Raw genomic sequence first — 20,505 nt, 5'->3', positions numbered from 1 at the left:
AATCTGCACCTGGCTTGCTGATAAAAAACTATCATTACACCTGGGTAAAACAGAATCCATTCTCTTTGGATCAAATAGCAAACTCAGCAAGACAAACGGCTTCTCTGTTACAGTGGGTGGCATTATTGTCACAAGGAAAGACGAAATTACCTACCTGGGTTCCATCTTAGAGGCAAATCTTTCCTGTGACAAAATGACAACCAATGTAATAAAAAAAGTCAAGCAACGAACTAGATTCTTGTACCGGATCTCCTCTCTGGTAAACAAGAATACCTTGAAGACTTTAACAGGAGCACTCATTCAAGGGTACTACGACTATGCTTGCACCTCATGGTACCAAAGCACCTCAAAGGCCCTAAAAACAAGGCTACAAACATCACAAAACAAACTGGTCAGACTACTGCTTGGCCTTACTCATAAAACCCACCTTACCCCTGCACATTGTCATGACAAACCAATAAAAAATCGCTACTTTACATCAGGGTGAACGCTGTTACGCTGCCACCACCCACTTCAATTGACAGAGCTCTCATATTTGCGAATGCATAAACTATATCTTAAATTATGGCTATGTGTCTAATATGGCCGTCGCTTATCAATTGACAGAGCTCTCATATTTGCGAATGCAACAGCGTTCACCCTGATGTAAACAAAACAAGTCATTGATAAGCGACGGCCATATTAGACACATAGCCATAATTTAAGATATAGTTTATGCATTCGCAAATATGAGAGCTCTGTCATTGAAGGGGCTTGTCGCGGCTCATGCGCAGGCGTAAGCGATAACTGGCGGCGATAAGGGGGGCGTGCTAGCGTAGGGCCACGTGGGCTTAGTGGCCAATCAGAGGAACCCGGAAACCGAACAGCGTTGTAGAAGGCATAGACGCCTCCCGGCCAGCGTGTAGAAGTGTCTTTGAGCAAGACACTTAACCCATAACTGCTCCTGATGAGCAGGTTGGCACCTTGCGTAAGTTGCCTCCACCGTCTGTGTGTGAATGGGAGAAAGTGAGGAACAAAAATATAAAAGAAAATTATAATAATTTAGGATAAAAGTGCTATATAAATGCACCATTTACCAAAGATGTCACATCACACTGTAATTTGAACAAAGCACCTGAACAAACTAATGCTGTTAAACAGTTGTGCGAGAGCCAATCGAAATCAAAGCCACTTGTCTCAGTATACCTCAATGCCTGAGTGATAACATTAAAGAGGAGGTGTCAGGTGTCTGCTCCACTGGCTCGTTTTGTTTTGTTTCAGTTCAGAACCATGGTTTTTCTGTTCCATTTTTATGTTAAAAAAGGACCATGTTTGTGAGTATTTCCATGTTAATAAAGGACTGTTTGTGGGTATCTTTATGTTAATTAAGGACTGTATTTGTGAGTATCTTTATGTTAGTAAAGGACCGTGTTTGTGAGTATCTTACAAGGCTGTGTTTGTGAGTATATGTATGTTAATACAAGGCTGTGTCTGTCAGTATCTTTATGTTAATACAATGCTGTGTTTGTGAGTATCTTTATGTTAATACAAGGCTGTGTTTGTGATTTGTTTTCATTTATTTTGTCAACTATTTTCTGCCTCTGCCTCTCTTGATCTGGTCACAACAGTCATTTGGCTATATCGCCCAGTCCTACCCTTGCATTTTTTAGCACACACACACACACACACGCACGCACGCACGCACGCACACACACACACACACACACACACACACACACACACACACACACACACACACACACACACACACACACACACACACACACACACACACACACACACACACACACACACACACACACACACACACACACACACACACACACACACGTCTCTCTCTTAGTTGTCAAGCCCTTCATTGTGTCAAGGGGAATATTGATTGTGGGAAAGAAGGGATCACTTCTGCATCTGCTTGGTTATGGTCGTATGGACGACTCCCCTCATCCGTTGGTGTCCTTGCTGTTCTTTTCCATGAATGGAACACACTGACACACTGGGAGCCATAATTGCTGTCTGGCTGTTGCCTAAACAAACGTCTTCGAGGGGTTGTCAAGACAGTGAGGTCACTGCTTGTGTTGCTCTGAGGGGCGTGTGTGCCACTGCCAAGTGCCAACCCTCTTTATCCTTAGGCATTATGGCAACATGTGTGTGTGTGTCACTAGGATGGATGTATGTATGTCAGTAGGATGGGCGTGTGTATGTCAGTAGGATGTGTGTGTGTGTGTCAGTAGGGTGTGTGTGTGTGTCGGTAGGATGTGTGTGTGTGTGTCAGTATTCAGTAAGATGTGTGATCGAACCGGGAACAATCGGATCACCAGAGGAATTCTCTACCTTCTGAGCTACTGCCAGGTGGCAAGCGTAGGATGTGTGTGTGTGTGTGTGTGTGTGTGTGTGTGTGTGTGTGTGTGTGTGTGTGTGTGCGTGCGTGTGTGTGTGTGTGTGTGTGTGTGTGTGTGTGAGAGAGAGAGAGAGAGAGAGAGAGAGAGAGAGAGAGAGGAGAGAGAGAGAAAGAATAGGTGTGTAGGGTGTTGCTTCCAGTGTGTTTGTGCATACATGCATGTGGTGTGTTAGGGCTACCAAAAATGACATTTGACTATTCCTTCTAAAAGAAAAACCACATAGGTTCAAACATAGGCGCATTATGTAAACAAAATAAATAATAATAATAATTAAGATCAACATACCTACACTAGCATAAATATAGAATAATGGGGGCGGCCGGGTAGCGCAGTGGACTAAGTGTCTGTCTACCACCACAGAGCCAGTGGGATCGAATCCGGCTGTGGTGCCTCCGGCTTGGCCGACCGTCCATACTAACACAATTGGCAGTGTTAGCGGGTGGGAAGCCGGCGTGGGTGGGTCCTGGTCGCGTGTATCACTTCCACAACGGATTTAGTTGGATTTCGGTTTCCGGGTTCGCCTGATTGGCCGCGACGGCCACGTGACGCGCCCCCCTATCCACCGCTGCTGCTGCCGCTGCCCTGTGCGCACGGCATGAAGACAGAGCCGCAAATTGAACATGCAGTGAGTCTGCGACGACAACAACCCAATAATCAACACTCGAAACAGCTATTACCAGACAATTACAACAGCAGTGGTGCCTGCTTCGATGCAGACCAGAGAAAGACTTTTGTCTTGTTTACATCAGGTTCATTCATTCATTCATTCTCCTCCCGATGTGTTCGTTCAACTCAGACCAGCCGCTCTATCGGAGATAGGATGACAGCGTGTCATGTTTTGTATATGTTTATTATTCCAAATAGATCTACACAGGCTTATAGCCTATAATATGTGACATTTGAAGCAGGCACCACTGCTGTTGTAATTGTCTGGTAATAGCTGTTTGAGTGTTTATTATTACTGCCTTCCTATACCCAGTTAAAATTGTCTTCATATCTCTATATACAACAGCAGTGGTGCCTGCTTCAAATGTCACGTATTATAGGCTATAAGCCTGTGTAGATCTATTCGGAATAATAAACATATACAAAACATGACACAATGTGATCCTATCTCCGATAGAGCGGCTGGTCTGAGTTGAACGAACACATCGGGAGGAGAATGAATGAATGAATGAACCTGATGTAAACAAGACAAAAGTCTTTCTCTGGTCTGCATCGAAGCAGGCACCACTGCTGTTGTAATTGTCTGGTAATAGCTGTTTCGAGTGTTGATTATTGGGTTGTTGTCGTCGCAGACTCACTGCATGTTCAATTTGCGGCTCTGTCTTCATGCCGTGCGCACAGGGCAGCGGCAGCAGCAGCGGTGGATAGGGGGCGCGTCACGTGGCTGTCGCGGCCAATCAGGCGAACCCGGAAACCGAAATCCAACTAAATCCGTTGCGGAAGTGATACACGCTTCCTGGTCGTTGTAAACAGCGACTCCTACAGTTCGGTCGGGGCGCCTGCACAGCAAGGGAAGGATCTAGGAGAGGTACTGTGACCTTCCACACGTTACACTCTCCCAGTGACAGTCCGCGCTGCCAGGTGAAAAGAAGTGGTGGGCTGGCTACACATGTGTCGGAGGAAGCATGTGATAGCCTCCACTCTCCCAGACCGGGGGTAGGGGGTAGGTGCGCAACGACCAGGAAGGGGATTGGGAATTGGCATAACGACTAACATTGGGATGGGAGAGAAATGAAAAAAAGAAGGGGGAAAAAGATAATTCAGAATAATGGATTCTCTCTTGCTCTCTCTCTTTCTCTCTCTTTCTCTCTCTCTCTCTCTCTCTCTCTCTCTCTCTCTCTCTCTCTCTCTCTCTCTCTCTCTCTCTCTTTCTCTCTCTCTCTCTCTCTCTCTCTCTCTCTCTCTCTCTCTCTCTCTCTCTCTCTCTCTCTCTCTGGTGCTAGATTGAGAAGGGGCTGTCTCTCGGAGCGAGATCAAATGAATGAAAAGGATATAGAATGGTCATTCATACACAGCAACACGCCTAGCAAGGTGTGCTAAACATGGTATATCTTTTCCTTGACATGAAATGGGAAATAGACAAGGGCTGACCTTCAAAGCTTTTTTTGGCAATCGAAGCTTTGGGGCCGAGCTTCGATTTTAATTCGAAGCTTTAAAAAAAATTAAAATAGTTTTTTAATTATAATTTTCTTTTTAACATTTTTTTTATCTTATGTTGTGGGACTTGTACAGCACTTTGGTAAACGTTGTTGTTTTTAAATGTGCTCTATAAATAAAGTGGATTGGATTAATTAATTAAGTAGCCCCTTTCGTGACTGTGACGCAGCCAACAAGGTTTCACTCGGCTGTGTGATTTAATTCAAGGTGGATCGCTGTTGTCGTTTGAACAACTTCAGATTTCATGGGAACTACCAATCCCCCAAATCAAGAATGTTTAAGATGAATGAAGTAAGATTTTGATTATTTGAAATATGGCCTGTGTAGACTAAACTATGCACAGAATTATGTCAGTCTACAAGGTCCGGATTCTACATGGTCCGGCAATGTAGACCTTGTAGACTCCACTACAGACCAATTATCAGTGAATGTTCATGCATTTTTAAGAAGGGCTACTTCCACAAAAAAACAAAGAACTCACCAAAACATCTCAGTAGCACCTTATCTAAATGTTCTATTTCATATATAGAGATTCATATTTATTTATGTATTGCATGCATTTCTACATTTTATTTCCTATTTTGTTTATTCATCCCAGTATCTTTCTTTCTTATGTGTGGAATTCTACAAGGCATGTAGGTGTATATGTGTTTGAGGATGATATCCTTCAAACAGGCAACACACACACACACACACACACACACACACACATGCACACACACACACATAAAATCGAAGTAAAAAAATATTATTTAAAGAAAATATATTTTACTTCGATTTTTTTTTATGTTCGAAGCTTGTGCCATCGAACGAAGCTTCGAAGCTTCGAAGTATTTAAGACAGCCCTTCAAATAGTACTCAAACCATTGGAGACCTGCATGACGCTTCTGTCTCTATTCATTATTCAATATCTAGAAGTTTTACCCTGAGAGGGATGATTTACAATAAAGTGCTATTTAAAAAAGCTACTTACATTCTTGATGCTAGAACTCCCAAAAGAGTGTTAGTATAAAAAAGAAGGTAGGCCAGCTGTAGTTACACAGCTTGCATACAACCTTGTCTCAAGGTTTTACAGTACAAGTTGATCAAAATCCAATGTTTTTCCAAACAGGATTTTCAGATTGAGCTCGGAGTGCCCATAACCTCCGAGTTGGGTTCTGAACTCTCTGCCAGCATGCCATGCGGCTGTTGTTGTTGTTGTTGTTGTTGTTGTTGTTGTTGTTGTTGTTGTTGTTGTTGTTGTTGTTGTTGTTGTTGTTGTTGTTGTTGTTGTTGTTGTTGTTGTTATTGGCACGTTCTTCAGCTCCAATAAATGAATGTGCCATGCAGCGTATTCAGGCCCACACGAGAAGTCGAGAGGGGCAGTTTTTTCCAGCACAATCGAATATAAATGTTCACAGTTGAATACTGTATGTTTTTTTTCTTTTTCTTTTTTACAATTTGCTTATTCATTTAACTATAGAATATTAATTGACAGCCCTAGTGTGTGTGTGTGTGTGTGTGTGTGTGTGTGTGTGTGTGTGTGTGCGTGTGGTGTGTGTGTGTGTGTGTGTGTGTGTGTGTGTGTGTGTGTGTGTGTGTGTGTGTGTGTGTGTGTGTGTGTGTGTGTGTGATCTTGGCTGTTGTGTACATGTGCACGTCATCTGAGAGTGTTGTTGTGTATACACATGTGCATGTACGGGAAATAGTAATCAAACCATTAGGGACCTGCATAACGCTTCTGTCTCTATTCATTACTAAAATATCTACAAGTTTGACCCTGAGGGATGATTTTCAATAAAGTGCTAAACCTGAAAAGTAGGCTACTTACATTCTTGACGCTAGAACTCCCAAAATAGCATTAGCATAAAAAAAGAACATAGGCCAGGGCCCCGTTCCCCGTACCTGGATAACTGAGTTAGCCGGATAACTTTCGGTTAAGTCTGACTTAAGCCGGACTTTCCGGCTCCCCGTACCTGGATTGTCCAAATCACCATGACAACAGATCCAAAAGTTTGAGCCTGGTCGAAAGCAGGGTTTAAGTTCAAGTTAGCCGGATGAAGCACAGCCACGCCCCCGCAAAGAAAGTGACAGCGCGTTTCCTGAAATTATTCCCACAGTCTAGGATCTGCTTTATACCATTCTGAATTACGTTTTTGTGCTCCATTCTTCCAGAGGGGGTTTTTGAAATGTAAAATAGACCCAAAATGCTGATACTAAATTCACTTTGTCCTAAATAATGCACGTTATATATACCGTGGCGCTCGCTCGGTGCGATGTACACATTATGTGGTTATTTTAATTGTAACTGGGATTAAGATGTCTGATGAGATGCGCTGTTTGACGGATTTGAGAAATTGAATGAGCCGTTGACGTCACATTAATGAATGAGGATAAAGAGAGAAAACTTCATTCAAAATAAAGAATATTCTAAACACGGGTCTCTCGTTCATTAATGTATAAACAATGAATTTATCCCATCTGGCACAGTGGAGCAGCGGTAGTGCTCAATCCTGCCAACCCAGCGACCGGTGTTCGAATCCCCGTGTTTCCAATATAATTTTTTGGAATATAATATTAATGATTATACGCCAAAGTAGCCTAGTTGTAAGTTAAAATATTATAAATCTACATGCATTGAGGATGTCATTCTTTATATAGCTCTCAACGTGCACCAAATTGAATTATTCCTACATCGAAAAAAGAAGGAAAAGACCGGGTTTCGAACCCCGGTCGTCTGCGTGAAAGTCAAAAGAAGAACCCGTTAGACCACAGTGGAGATAAGTAAAAGATCAACCATACATCAATCAATGGGAAGAGAGCCGTATCGTTATTCTGTATAACAGTTCAACTAATTATTTTCGCTAGCAAGATCTCATTTGATTATTCAATCCAGCAGGCAAGTTTAAAGAAATATAATCTGATTGATTGAGGTAATGAGGGACTTAAAATTAGCCTATAGATAACGCATTTAACTTGTCGGCGAGGCGATTGAGCCGTACTGCAATATGTTACTAAAGTTTTAAATCAATTAATCAATCAATGCCGCTAGAGAATCAGGATCTCTGCTCTCGACACTTGCTGCCTTCTCGGCTGAGGCGGGCACGCGCACTTATCCTGGGTCTCAAGTCTGGCTTGAGTTAACAAGACTGAATCCACCTTCGAGGAACAGGAAAATCCGGCTTCAAACATCGGGTTAACTGAATCTGGATAATGACATCTTGATCGACTTAGTTGAACCAGGTACGGGGAACGGGGCCCAGCTGTAGTTTACACAGCTTGCATACAACCTTGTCTCAAGGTTCCACAAGTTGATCAAAATCCGAAATATTTCCAAACAGGGCTTTTAGAGCTTAGAATGCAAATCACGTGTGACCGAGTTGGGTTCTGAACTCTGCCATTATGCCATGCAGTTGTTGTTGTTGTTGTTGTTGTTGTTGTTGTTGTTGTTGTTGTTGTTGTTGTTGTTGTTGTTACTAGTGGTACGTTCTTCAGCTCAATGCCAGTGACATTGCGTGTCTCCTATCCATCATGCAGTGCATTCAGGCCCACACAAGAAGTTGAGAGGAAGACAGATCATTCATTTGAATATATATATTTTTTTGTTAGAAGATTCTCTCCTCACACACAAACACAGTCACTCACTTACTCGCTCACTTTCTCATACACGTACACACACACACACACACGCACACTCTCTCTCTCTCTCTCTCTCTCTCTCTCTCTCTCTCTCTCTCTCTCTCTCTCTCTCTCTCTCTCTCTCTCTCTCTCTCTCTCTCTTTTCTTTTTCTCCTCACTCATTGGCTCCTTGATGTATGTACAGTTCTAGCTGTCTCTGTGTACTTATTGCTGTCTGTGTAGTTCTTGATGTCTCTGTGAAGTTATTGATGAGTTAGGGTCTCTGGTGGTTAGGGTGAGGGTCTCTGTGTAGTTACAGTAGGGTTAGAGTTAGGGTCTCTGTGTAGATCTATTGGGTTCAACCGATGTCACTGTTAATTCTCCCCAGCCATTTGTGTTTTTGTGGTGAATAACTCCTTATCTAGGTCATCTCTCTCTCTTTCTCTCTCTCTCTCTCTCTCTCTCTCTCTCTCTCTCTCCTCTCTCTCTCTCTCTCTCTCTCTCTCTCTCTCTCTCTTCTCTCTCTCTCTCTCTCTCTCTCTCTCTCTCTCTCTCTCTCTCTCTCTCTCTCTCTCTCTCTCTCTCTCTCTCTCTCTCTCTCCTCTCTCTCTCTCTCTCTCTCTCTCTCTCTCTCTCTCTCTCTCTCTCTCTCTCTCTCTCTCTCTCTCTCTCTCTCTCTCTCTCTCTCTCCCTCCCTCTCTCTCTCTCTCTCTCTCTCTCTCTCTCTCTCTCTCTCTCTCTCTCTCTCTCTCTCTCTCTCTCTCTCTCTCTCTCTCTCTCTCTCTCTCATTATTGCCCTCCTCCACCCCCCCTTGTTCATTTGTTGCCATGGTTTGCATCATCCTCTCTCTACCCTGTGAATGTGTGGTCTGTGGTGTACTTCAAGTCTATGGGTGTAGACTGACCTACCTAACCGCAGCCGCAGGAGATGTAGTCGCAGTAGTACAGTATTAGTCATATTTTGGTTATCCATGTAGGGCTAAAGCTAGCTAGAGAGACCGGGGTAGTGGGTTCATCAGAGTTCTGTTAGCGACACACTGGCAGTTGACAGAAACAGATTTCTCTCTCTAGGTTACAGTATATAGTGTAAATCTATAGTTTCTAACTTGTATAATGCAAATACATTTAAATATCAAATCAAATCAAAATTAAAATGCACACACACCTCCATGGCAAAGTTCAGCCTCCTAGGGCGAAACCTGTGGCCACTAGAGAATAGGGACGTTTTATTGGACCGACCCACCAACCAACTGACAGAGTGACCTGTAGAATTTGATCCTATTTGTTAATTGCAGAACAAACCTGATGAAGTGGATATTGCAACGACATAGGAATGTGTGCCAGTATGTGTGTATGTGTTGGTAGGGAGTTGTGTAGATGTTTTATAGACGTTGTGTAGATGTTGTGTAGATGTTGTGTAGATGTATATTCTATAGAAGTGTAGATGATGTCCTAGATGTTGTATGTGTTTTATATAGATATTGTATAGATGTATATATATAAATATTGTTATTGTATAGATGGGTAGATGACGATTTTTGGTTGTTTGTGTAGATGGTTTATAGATATTGTATAGTCGTTGTGTAGATGTTGTGTAGATGTTGTATAGATGTTGTGTAGTAGATGTTGTATAGTCGTTGTGTAGATGTTGTGTAGACGTTGTGTAGACGTTGTGTAGACGTTGTATAGATGTTGTGTAGACGTTGTATAGACGTTGTATAGACGTTGTGTAGACGTTGTGTAGACGTTGTGTAGATGTTGTGTAGATGTTGTGTAGATGTTGTATAGACGTTGTGTAGATGTTGTGTAGACGTTGTGTAGATGTTGTGTAGATGTTGTGTAGATGTTGTGTAGATGTTGTATAGATGTTGTGTAAATGTTGTGTAGATGTTGTGTAGATGTTGTGTAGATGTTGTATAGATGTTGTGTAGATGTTGTGTAGATGTTGTATAGATGTTGTGTAGACGTTGTGTAGATGTTGTATAGATGTTGTGTAGATGTTGTGTAGGTGTTGTAGGATGCAGCAGCCTCTGATCTCTGTTAATTGGGAACCTCAGGGGAAAAGGAGAACATTCGATACGTGGTGAATTAATTTCGTCCTCCCTTTATGCCATCCCTCGTTCTGCAGTTTGGTCTAAGCTCTGCTAATGGGTTCAGAGAGAGAGAGAGAGAGAGCACAGGATCAATTCACTTCAGGGAGAGAGAGAAAGAGAGAGAGATGGAGGAAATAGAGACATGGAGGGAGAAACATGTAAGGGGAGGAGGGAGAAGGAGAGAGGAAGAAAGAGAGAAGAGAGTTTGCTAAAAATAAATAAAAGAGAGGCACTTGGACAGGTGTTATCTTAATGGCAGAGACCTCCGTCTAACCATGATCAATCACTGCAACATCAGTCAACCCCTCAAGCAAGGGAAGAACTATGGCCCCACCGCTTCCACTCTCAATACTGCAGCTCTCAGTGGACCTAATGGACCTGCTCGGGCCCACAACATGATGCATGTTTAAGGGCTGTCCTTTTGTCCTTTTTCCCATTTGTGGATTACTTGATTAGTTGATTCAATTAACATATTTCTAAAATGATGTTTCCCACATGCAATCAGGACCTTTTTAAATCTAGTGCCTAAATCAGCATAAATAGAACGACTAATCAATGAACAAAGTCTTTGTAGACTAAGATCAAACTGTCCAATTAATTGACCAACTGACTGAGTTGGTCCTATAGTTTCAATAGGTAACCTATCAATATAATGCTGGAGTTGTTATTGGAGAAACAGCTTTTCAATTGTACTGCAGGATGGTGGCTATTTAAGATGGTCTGAAGAAGAGCATTCTGCTCCAAACGTCACTTCACTGAAAAGTGTGGATTCTCGCTCGGTCCGGCAGCACCTGGCTAGAACAGGCCTTGTGGCTGTGTTACTACTCTGCTCTCACTGGAGAGATGACACCAGAACGCTGCTTCTGCATCTCCGCTGGTCTGTATCAAAGCCCCCGATGAAAGGCTTGTACTGAAACGTTGGCGTTGATAGATCACTGGATATGGTTTGTAGAAACAGATGGTGTTTTTTCCAAAACGTCTTCACCAACGCACCTGCAAACATACAACCGGAGATGGAAGACCTTTTTTAGAGTGGTTAGGGAAGAGACTGTTTCGTCTCTCTCTCTTCCTGAGATTCACGGACCACATTTCTACATGTCACCGCTTCACCTCCTGGATACAGGCAGCAGGCTCCATAGACCCCTTTTTCACAACAAACATTCAGACGAGTCACAGATAAAGGCTAAACAGCTGCGGCTACTAACATTCAAAATTGGTCCGTTCCATTTAGGGGGCAACTGGCAATTTCCATTGTGTGTAGGATTGGAATCACACCTCGATCAGAGTGGACCCGTGACTGTTGGGCTGGGGTTGCACTCCGTGCAGGGTAAGATTTGAGCCAAAGCGTGTGCACGCACACAGGAATGCGCTGCACTCGCCAACTCGCTATAAGTACCCACCTGGGCTACTTTGCAATTTCAATAGCGCCGGTCGTCAGGTGTGTTAAATACGTTCTCAGATACATTCACACCTAACTTTTTGTGAATGATATGTGTTACATTCCATTTGTAGAGGCAATTAGGCACTGTCTGTAGTCTGTGCTCAAGCGAGGGGACATTTATGCGCATGCGCGGGAGCGCGTGCACGCGCCGGGAGGTGCGTGCAACCCCAGTTGATATCAAGAACGCAAGCCTGCTGTTGGGGGTTATTCATGTTTGTTGTACCTCTCTGTGAAAAGAGTATGATTGCTTACCTTTTTTCTTTCTATCTCATCTTGTGGCACATTGTCTGTGCATAGCTTTCCATCCATCCATCCACCCTCCCATCCACCTGTCTGTCCGTATCCATCCATCCATCCGTCCGTTCATCCATCCATCCATCCATCCATCCATCCATCCATCCATCCATCCATCCATCCATCCATCCATCCATCCATCCATCCATCCATCCATCCATCCATCCGTCCGTCCGTCCGTCCGTCCGTCCATCCATCCATCCATCCATCCATCCATCCATCCTTGCTTTAGCCTCTCAGTGAAGAGGATGAGTGGAGCAGGATGAGTCTGTCACCAGGTTACTGCTGGGAGACGAATGACTCTATCAGAGGCAGAGGCAGCGTCGTCTCCCAGCGCTGAACTGTTATTCTGTGAGAACATACTGTGCTGCTTCCCTGCTCGCTGAAGCCCAAAATTAGATTCCTGTTTATGCTCTTCTGTATCTTCATACCTAATAATCGCTCTGTCGTCCTCTGCCCTCCCAGACATAAAATACAATATACAGTCTCTGATCCATAGATATACTATACTGATACCTTGGGTAGTGCAATGTGTGTATACGACCAAATAATCCCTGTGTGTTTGTTTGTTTGTTTGTTTGTTTGTTTGTTTGTTTGTTTGTGTACGTATCTGTCTGTGTGTGTGTGTATGTCAGCGTTTTCCCTGTCATTGTAAGACTTTGTAAGAGTTTTCTTGCATTGCCCAAGTTGATTGACCGGGAGATATATGTAGCATAGCATTACAGTATAGGCTAGTAGGAGTATAGTAATATAGTATATAGCAGCTTAACCATTTTCCCGCCAATAACGTCGTACGACGGGTTTCAAGTTCATGCGAATTCTGCCAATAACGGCGTACGACGTGATTCTGATCAATATTTCATATTTTCGCCATGGTATTCATATTTCACTCACGGAGCCTTGTCATATGCTGCGGGACTCAGCACAACTCTGCAACGCTTAAATACTGCCACCTGGTGGCTGATCGGCGAGTTGCAACCGGAAGTGGATCTCTTGTTTTTTTTTTTTTTTATCTTTTTCCCCCTCCATTTTCCTCCGATTTTCTCCCATCCCAATGTTAGTCGTATGCCAATTCCCAATCCCCTTCCTGGTCGCTGCGCACTTACCCCCCACAGTCAGATCATCTGGGAGAGTGGAGGCTATCACGTGCTTCCTCCGACACACGTCCAGCCAATCAACCGCTTCTTTTCACCTGGCAGCGCGGATCCTCCCTGAGAGGGCGTAGCGTGTGGAAGGATCACACTATCCCACTCAGGTCCTATCCGCGCTTAGCAGGCGCCCCGACCGAACTGTAGGAGTCGCTGTTTACAACGACCCAGACCCACCCCGCCAGCTTCTCCCACCCTCTAATACAGCCAATTGTATTAGTGTGAACGGCCAGCCAAGCTGGTGACAACCCCGGAGCTGTGAGCTGGATTCGAACAGGCGAATCCAGCTCACAGCTCCGGGGTTGGTGATGAACGCAATCTCCGCTACGCCACCTAACCGCCCTGGAAGTGGATCTCTTGTGATCCCGGTGCATCTCCCTATTCCGTCCGGCCACTCGTTTATCGTCCCTGGACTTAAGACACACACCGTGGATATGGATCTTTGCCATAACTCAATAATCCACATGATTTGGGCGTATATTAGTATTATACAAACCGGAACTGGATCGCATCGATCCACATCACATAACTGGGATCTGTTTGCTCCACTCTGATCGCCCAACGCTTGGAGGTAGCTGCCGTGAGTTTCAGCGTTTTTCTTTATCATTTTCGATACAAACTGCTCTGATCTATATATCACCTAGAGCTGCCGCGGTATTGATGTTTTCCTTACCGCACGGATTTGCAAAATATTTCCTACCGCCGCGGTTATTACTGCACGCACAAAAAAAAAAAAAAAATTTGAATGCATTTTCTTTTTTAGTAGTAGTAGTCTACTTTTTATAGCATATAGCCTGCCTCTAGTCTAAATGTTGATCTTTAGAGGATGACTTTGCAGCATGAATATTGTTTGGGATTCGGCAAGCACGCATTAGTTATTGAAAGTGAAACACGGATTCGAAGTTTCCCTTCTGGTCGTGCGCCGTTCACTCGGTGTCGCGGGCAGGGGTGGTTACCCCCCCGACCCTTTCTTATTATTATTACTATAAAGTTACTACTTTATAATAAAGGCATTCGTTTTGTGGCATTACCATTATATAGTTATACGTTCAATAACATCAGCGTATTTACCGGACCATCTCAGTTCCTTTCTTTGCTCAGAGCGTGCTGAGTTGTCCCATTCTGCGGTCTGTTAATAAAGTTTTCAATCAGACAAGTGTATAGAACGAAGGGCTTTTATTATAACATTCGTTGCAGACAGTAAAATCATTATGTCTCGTTTAGTACTCCTGATGAGCGATGGTAGTCCACTCCGGCGGGGAGCTAAAGCTAACGTTATTAGCCGTATTGTGATGAGCTCTGATCAATGGCTGACATTCAGGATGTAAAAAACTGCAGGACGCTCCCAACGTGTGACGCGTCTCTCTTCTGACCAATCAGTTGTCTGCAATGTTTCACGTGACTTTTCTGGTACCCAATAGGGTCGCTTGGAACCTCGATAGAGAAGTAGGGTATATCTGCAGAGCCGAAAGCCCAACGAGAGGAGGGTACTTCATTATTATTATTATAAAAAACAGCGGTAATGCGGTATTCAGCCTACTCTGCGGTGGCCGTGATGTAACAGCGATACCGCGGTAATGCGGTAATCGCGGCAGCTCTAATATCACCCATACTACATAAATCATTTAACGTCGGTCACGGAATTATAAACGACCCCCACCCCCCCCACCCCCCCTCCGTTCACCCGCGGATGATCAGTCATAACGTTTAGGACCATGTACAGTTGAAATTTTTAATATAACATTGATCGGTATCAAACGGCATTTGATAATCTAATATATGCATTTATGTCTATATCTCACGTTCTAGGAAATACTGCAGAAAACGATAAAAACATATTTATACTCTAGACGGTATTTTCGTATGAATGTGTGAATGAAAAAGTAAAACGTTCCTACATCCTGAACGATATATAATCGATGTTGAATGGGCCATAGTAATGTCAATTTAGCAATACAATTTAAAAAGTTATAGCCCTGCAAAGAAGGTGAACATCTCCATAGACTTACAGTACTGGCAGAGAATGGTATAAGATGATCAAAGTGGTGGCAGGGAATGGGTTAACATAGAATAATAATAATAATAATAATAATAATAATAATAATAATAATAATAATACATTAAAATATTGTATAATATTGTATACCAATATAATATAGCGTATACATAGTATGATTTAGTTATAGTATAATACAATAAAAATAATACAATTATATAGTATAATAGTATAGTATATAGAAGTATAATATAGAATAATACATTGTATAAATATATAGATAAATGTGTGTGTGTGTATAAATGAATGAACCTCAGTAAATATGCAATTGAACTGATAGATACACAAACTGTATGTATTTATGTTAATTTAATTGTGTTGAGGTTTCCATTTCTGCTAAATAAGTATGTACATTTTGTTTGGTTTGGTAAACATTGCACTATGAACTAGGGCTGCAACGATTAGTCGACATAATCGACGACGTCGATCATAAAAACTCGTCGACGCAGAATGTTTGCGTCGATTAGTCGTAAAAAAAAAAAAGCTCTTCTCAGCTCTGGTCCAGCTGAAGACAAAGCAGAGGAACAGATTGGACATTGAGCATGACCTCAGAGTTGCTTTGTCTACCATCATCACCCCAGAATTTGAGACTCTTGTCAGGAGCAAACAACATCCCCAGTTATACCATTAGTTCCCTGGGATGTTAAGCTAAGAAGTCTGCTATATATATTTTTTTGTTAAACACTTCCACTTTAATTTGTATTATTTAATTTATTTATCTTGTTATGAGTGATTGTTGTATTGTTCAAATACATTTTGATTTAAAGTTGCTTAAGATCCAAATTCAAATGTTTCATGAGTCATTATTTTAATTTGCTATGGGATCATCATGTTATGTTAAGTTAACTGTTAAGGGACTGGACAACAGGGTGACATTCACAGGTGTGCAGACTTGAGCATGTGAGGTAAAACATGCATTGGAGAAGGAGCCATGCCCACAGGAAGCAGAGATTGAGGGTGTGACAAAAATAATCGTTAGATTAGTCGACTAATCGAATGACAAAAATAATCGTTAGATTAGTCGACTAATCGAAAAAATAATCGACAGATTAGTCGATTACCAAAATAATCGTTAGTTGCAGCCCTACTATGAACAGTCTATCAGTGTACTGTATGTGTGTAGGGGCAGGTACAATAATAATAATATTTTTCCTGTTCCTTTCGGCCATGGAATTTAGTGGATCATATTAAGAGAACTATATGTACTGTTGGACTGTAACAATTCCATGTACAAATAAATACAAATGATGATGATGATGATGATGATGATGATGATGATGATGATGATGATGATGATGATGATGATGATGATGATATGGAGGGGGGGGGGGGAGAAAAAGGTTTTTTAATACAGAACTCAAGCTAAATAATCGACCTAATAAAACCCCTTTGCCTGTCATTCTGTGGCAGCACAGCCTCCTAGGCAGTACATAGCCTAACTCCTAATAACATTAACGTTATGTGTTGTGTACACGCATCTGGAAAGCTGTGCATCGTTTGTCTCTGTGACCCGTTGGTTGGAGAGTTTTATTTTTTATAATGCCTATGAGCAGTTTAATTTTCAAATTTTGTAATTTATTTAATTAGATTATTGCACATTTTGTAGCCAATTAAATGTAAATGAAGAAACACTTAACCCCTTAAAAACTGTTCATCAGTGACACAGCACCTATCCTCCAAAAAGCCAGGGAAATCCCTGTATGTGTGTGTATGTACATGCATGCATGTGTGTGTGTGTGTGTGTGTGTGTGTGTGTGTGTGTGTGTGTACAACACTACTGTATGTTTGTGTATGTGTGTGTGTGTGTAGTGTACTCTATGTTTGTCTGAGGTTACACCTTTCGTATCATCTTCGTATTGTTTTCTTATACGCATCGCCGCGTATCGCCGCGACGTCATGCGCCTCGAGTCACACTTTCGTTTTTTTTTCGTTTTTGTCACCAGAGCACACTGATGTAGTACACTGCCAAAGCAGTAGGTGGCAGTAGGTGGCAAACATGAAGGCAATTTCAACCAATCAGAACGAATGTGCCAATACACTTCCTGGAAGCTCCAGCAAAGAAAATGTCAATAAGCCAGGCGCCTATGCCGCGCCACCATCTTGCTCAATGCAGCAATTCTTTTTTCAGCAAAGCCTAATAAAAGTGCAATAAACAAAACGGATACATTCACTGTGTTCTGCCTGTCATTTGTTGATGAAACAAAACTAACATCAACACAAGTGACCACCAAGAGCAGATAGTTTAGTCTAAAAAACGATCGGTAGCATTGTTAGCCATTGTTAGCTGCATGCTAACGTCAATGGAGTATGCCATTATAACAATATAGCATTGTGGCTAGAAGCTAACGTTAGCTCACGCTACTTAGCCTGCACCAAAACTGATGATATCGCGAGCTATCAGTAGTTAGATAACATTAGAGACAACGCTGTGTGTATTAAACAAAGGTGAATAGATGACTGGGCCATTTTGTTTAATGCTTGTTAAGTTGAAAGAGGAACTCTGAGCTAACAGGGTCTGAATGAAGCTGCTCATGCAATCGGTAATGCTAGAAGAATGAATGGATGTAAACTTTATTTAACATATTGCATATGGGTACAATACAATACGGCTCAATACAAACAATTGTTAAGGGAATGCAGACTGTTGTAGCTTGGACTGGGGTCCTTATAACAATAACTTGACAACACATGGTAGCTGAAGCTATTTGGGACACGGAGCTCTGTCCCAAACACACACACTGTACACAGGAAGGGCACGCAGATGGTATCTACTGCGCATGGGCGTTTTCGCAACAACGGCTAGCGTGCTGACTACACGCTGTTGTCGAAGCGTTTTTTTTGCGTATCTCCAAACGCAAACACAATTTTGCGTTTCAGCCGTATCCACAAAAAAACGCCAAAAAACGCGTTTCTGTGTAGATAGGACATCATATGTCGTCAAAAACGTATAAAAAAACGCCAGAAATACACTAGTCTAACCATAGAGGCAATCGAGGGAGCAATTTTATGCCTGTTGTGTTTTGAGAGTGATTGTTGTTCACACTGGAGAGTGCTGTTCTCCTCACATTAGAGGGAGGAGATAGTGAGAGTGAGAGAGAGAGAGAGAGAGAGAGAGAGAGAGAGAGAGAGAGAGAGAGAGAGAGAGAGAGAGAGCGTGAATGAGGGAGTGTGAAGTGCTGTGTTGTGAGTGGCCCCTGCAGAAGAAAAGCTTTTCAAACTGTTATCAACATACATCACAGCCTGAGCTCTTACAGCCAAGAGGTTAAATACTCCACTAAATCAACCCACGCCCCCCACTGTCACTTATTAGCTACTCCTCCCTATACTCTAGCCCCGCCTCCCTTCCTACACTCTCCCCCTTTCCTCTCTCTCTCCAACAACCTCCTTTTTCCTTATTTGTTCCCGCTCTGGTTTTTCATCCTTTTTCTCCTCCGCTCCATCTACTGCAATTGACCTATCTCAAGCCCCGTCTTTTCTTGATCCTCCAATCACAACTGTTGCTTCCTTCGGACATCCTCCGATCACAACTGTTGCTTCCCTGTCCAAAAAAAAAAAATAATAATAACAGAACAGTATTGCTGTGAGGGCTGGAAAGGGGGGGGGGGTAGTCAAAGGAACAACAGCTGTGTTGAAGATTTTTTTTTAAACATCTTTGTTTTAAACATGCTATTTCTGGTAACTGGTATTATATCTACAGTGCCCATCATCTCTGCCAACGTGTCCTTGAGCAAGGCAATACTGAGGCTCTACAGCGGTGCTCCTACAGTCTCACCTTGTGTGTATACAGGGGACTATGTGTACAATGCATAAAAGACACTTGAATTGCCTTGTGTACATTTGACAATACACTAATCTCCTTCTCTGTCTCTCCCTTCCTCCCAACCTCTCTTTCCCCTCTTCTCACTCTCCCCTCATCCCCTCTCTCCTCCTCCGCAGCTGGTGGGCGGCGAGTTCGACCTAGAGATGAACTTCATCATCCAGGACGCGGAGAGCATCGGCTGCATGGTGGAGCTTCTGTCCCACTGCGAGGTGACTTGCCAGGCCGAGATCTGGAGCATGTTCACCGCCATCCTCCGCAAGAGCGTCCGCAACCTGCAAACCAGCACCGAGGTGGGCCTCATCCAGCAGGTCCTGCTCAAGATGAGCTCCGTGGACGACATGATCGCAGGTGAGGAGAACACACTGTGAAGTAGGGATGGCCATGTCGTTGTTTTATAAACATTTTAATGCGAATATCATTCGTCTCAAAAAACTTGCTTTTACTGGCAACTACACTGTGTAGTGTATCGAGATGGGGCCCTATTAACTATTACATTTTGCTATCTAGTCAGGTAGCATAACAGTCTGTTAACAGCTGGGAGAACAGAAAAGATAGATTGTAGCAACGTTTTGTACATTTGCCATGTTGTTTCATTACGCTCACACATTTCAAACATCAGTGATGTAACGTTCAGAATTAATGCTTTTGTAATACGCTAGCTTGGTCCGCTAGCGTTAACTGCTGCAATGACAGCAGCCAGCCAGCTCACTTGTTGGATTATCTCACGTTCGCTATTTTAGTAAGTAAAGATAAAACCATACGTTAACGTGGAAGCCTGATGTTCGATTACCGTAATTTTCGGACTATAAGCCGCGCCTTTTCCCCCCATTTTTCGACCCTGCGGCTTATATAACGGTGCGGCTTATATGTGACTCGACGTGACCAAACCCGAAAATGTACAAATCTAAATATTGCTTTTTTGACTGCATTGAAATGTTATTTATCTGTTCCCTTATTTGCTAAACTTAATACAACTTGTAAATGAGTTAATTCTTGTTATTTGTCCGACAGTATTGTGACCCAATGCTGGTGGGAAGACTGTAATTAAACATTCAAACACCTGCGGCTTATAGTCCAGTGCGGCTTATATATGTACACATCATTCAATTTAGCTGCTGCGGCTTATATTCAGGTGCGGCTTATAGTGCGAAAATTACGGTAGTATTCGAATAGTTCCCAGTGACCATCGAATAGTCATTTCATGAGTTTTGTCCATCCATACTGTGAACACACAGATCACAATGTATCTATCTACAGTATATCATGGCAGCCTTTTTAGCTATGTTCAGACTGCCAACCAAAATCAGATTTTTGGCATGTCCAGATTATATCCAGATAGATTTTTTTTGCTGTCCAGATAGTCTGGACAGCAAAGAACCACATGAAATGCGAAAAAAAATAAACACATTTAGAGGTTCCAAGCGGAACCTGTGTGTCACAGTCCGGATGCTCTGGCCACTCAAATGTTATTTCAAAGATAGGTTGGTGATATCT

General features: G+C 42.7%; 1 protein-coding gene across 1 annotated transcript in view; it reads left to right on the top strand.

The window, feature by feature from the left end:
- LOC311233443 (neurobeachin-like) overlaps positions 1 to 19,379 on the top strand; it is a gene marked incomplete at both ends in the record, with an annotated part of 105,726 nt that extends 86,347 nt beyond the window's left edge. Inside the window, one exon of the mRNA XM_084320411.1 lies at positions 19,128 to 19,379. Within this exon, the coding sequence (XP_084176537.1) occupies positions 19,128 to 19,379 (252 nt within the window). The remainder of the gene's footprint in view (positions 1 to 19,127) is intronic.
- Between the last annotated feature and the right edge of the window lie 1,126 nt (positions 19,380 to 20,505).

Source organism: Notolepis coatsorum (genome assembly GCF_963971535.1).
Source record: "Notolepis coatsorum genome assembly, chromosome: 8".
NCBI lineage: Eukaryota > Metazoa > Chordata > Actinopteri > Aulopiformes > Paralepididae > Notolepis > Notolepis coatsorum.
The sequence above is the reverse complement of the archived record's forward strand: the minus strand, read 5'-3'. Positions and strand labels throughout refer to the sequence as shown.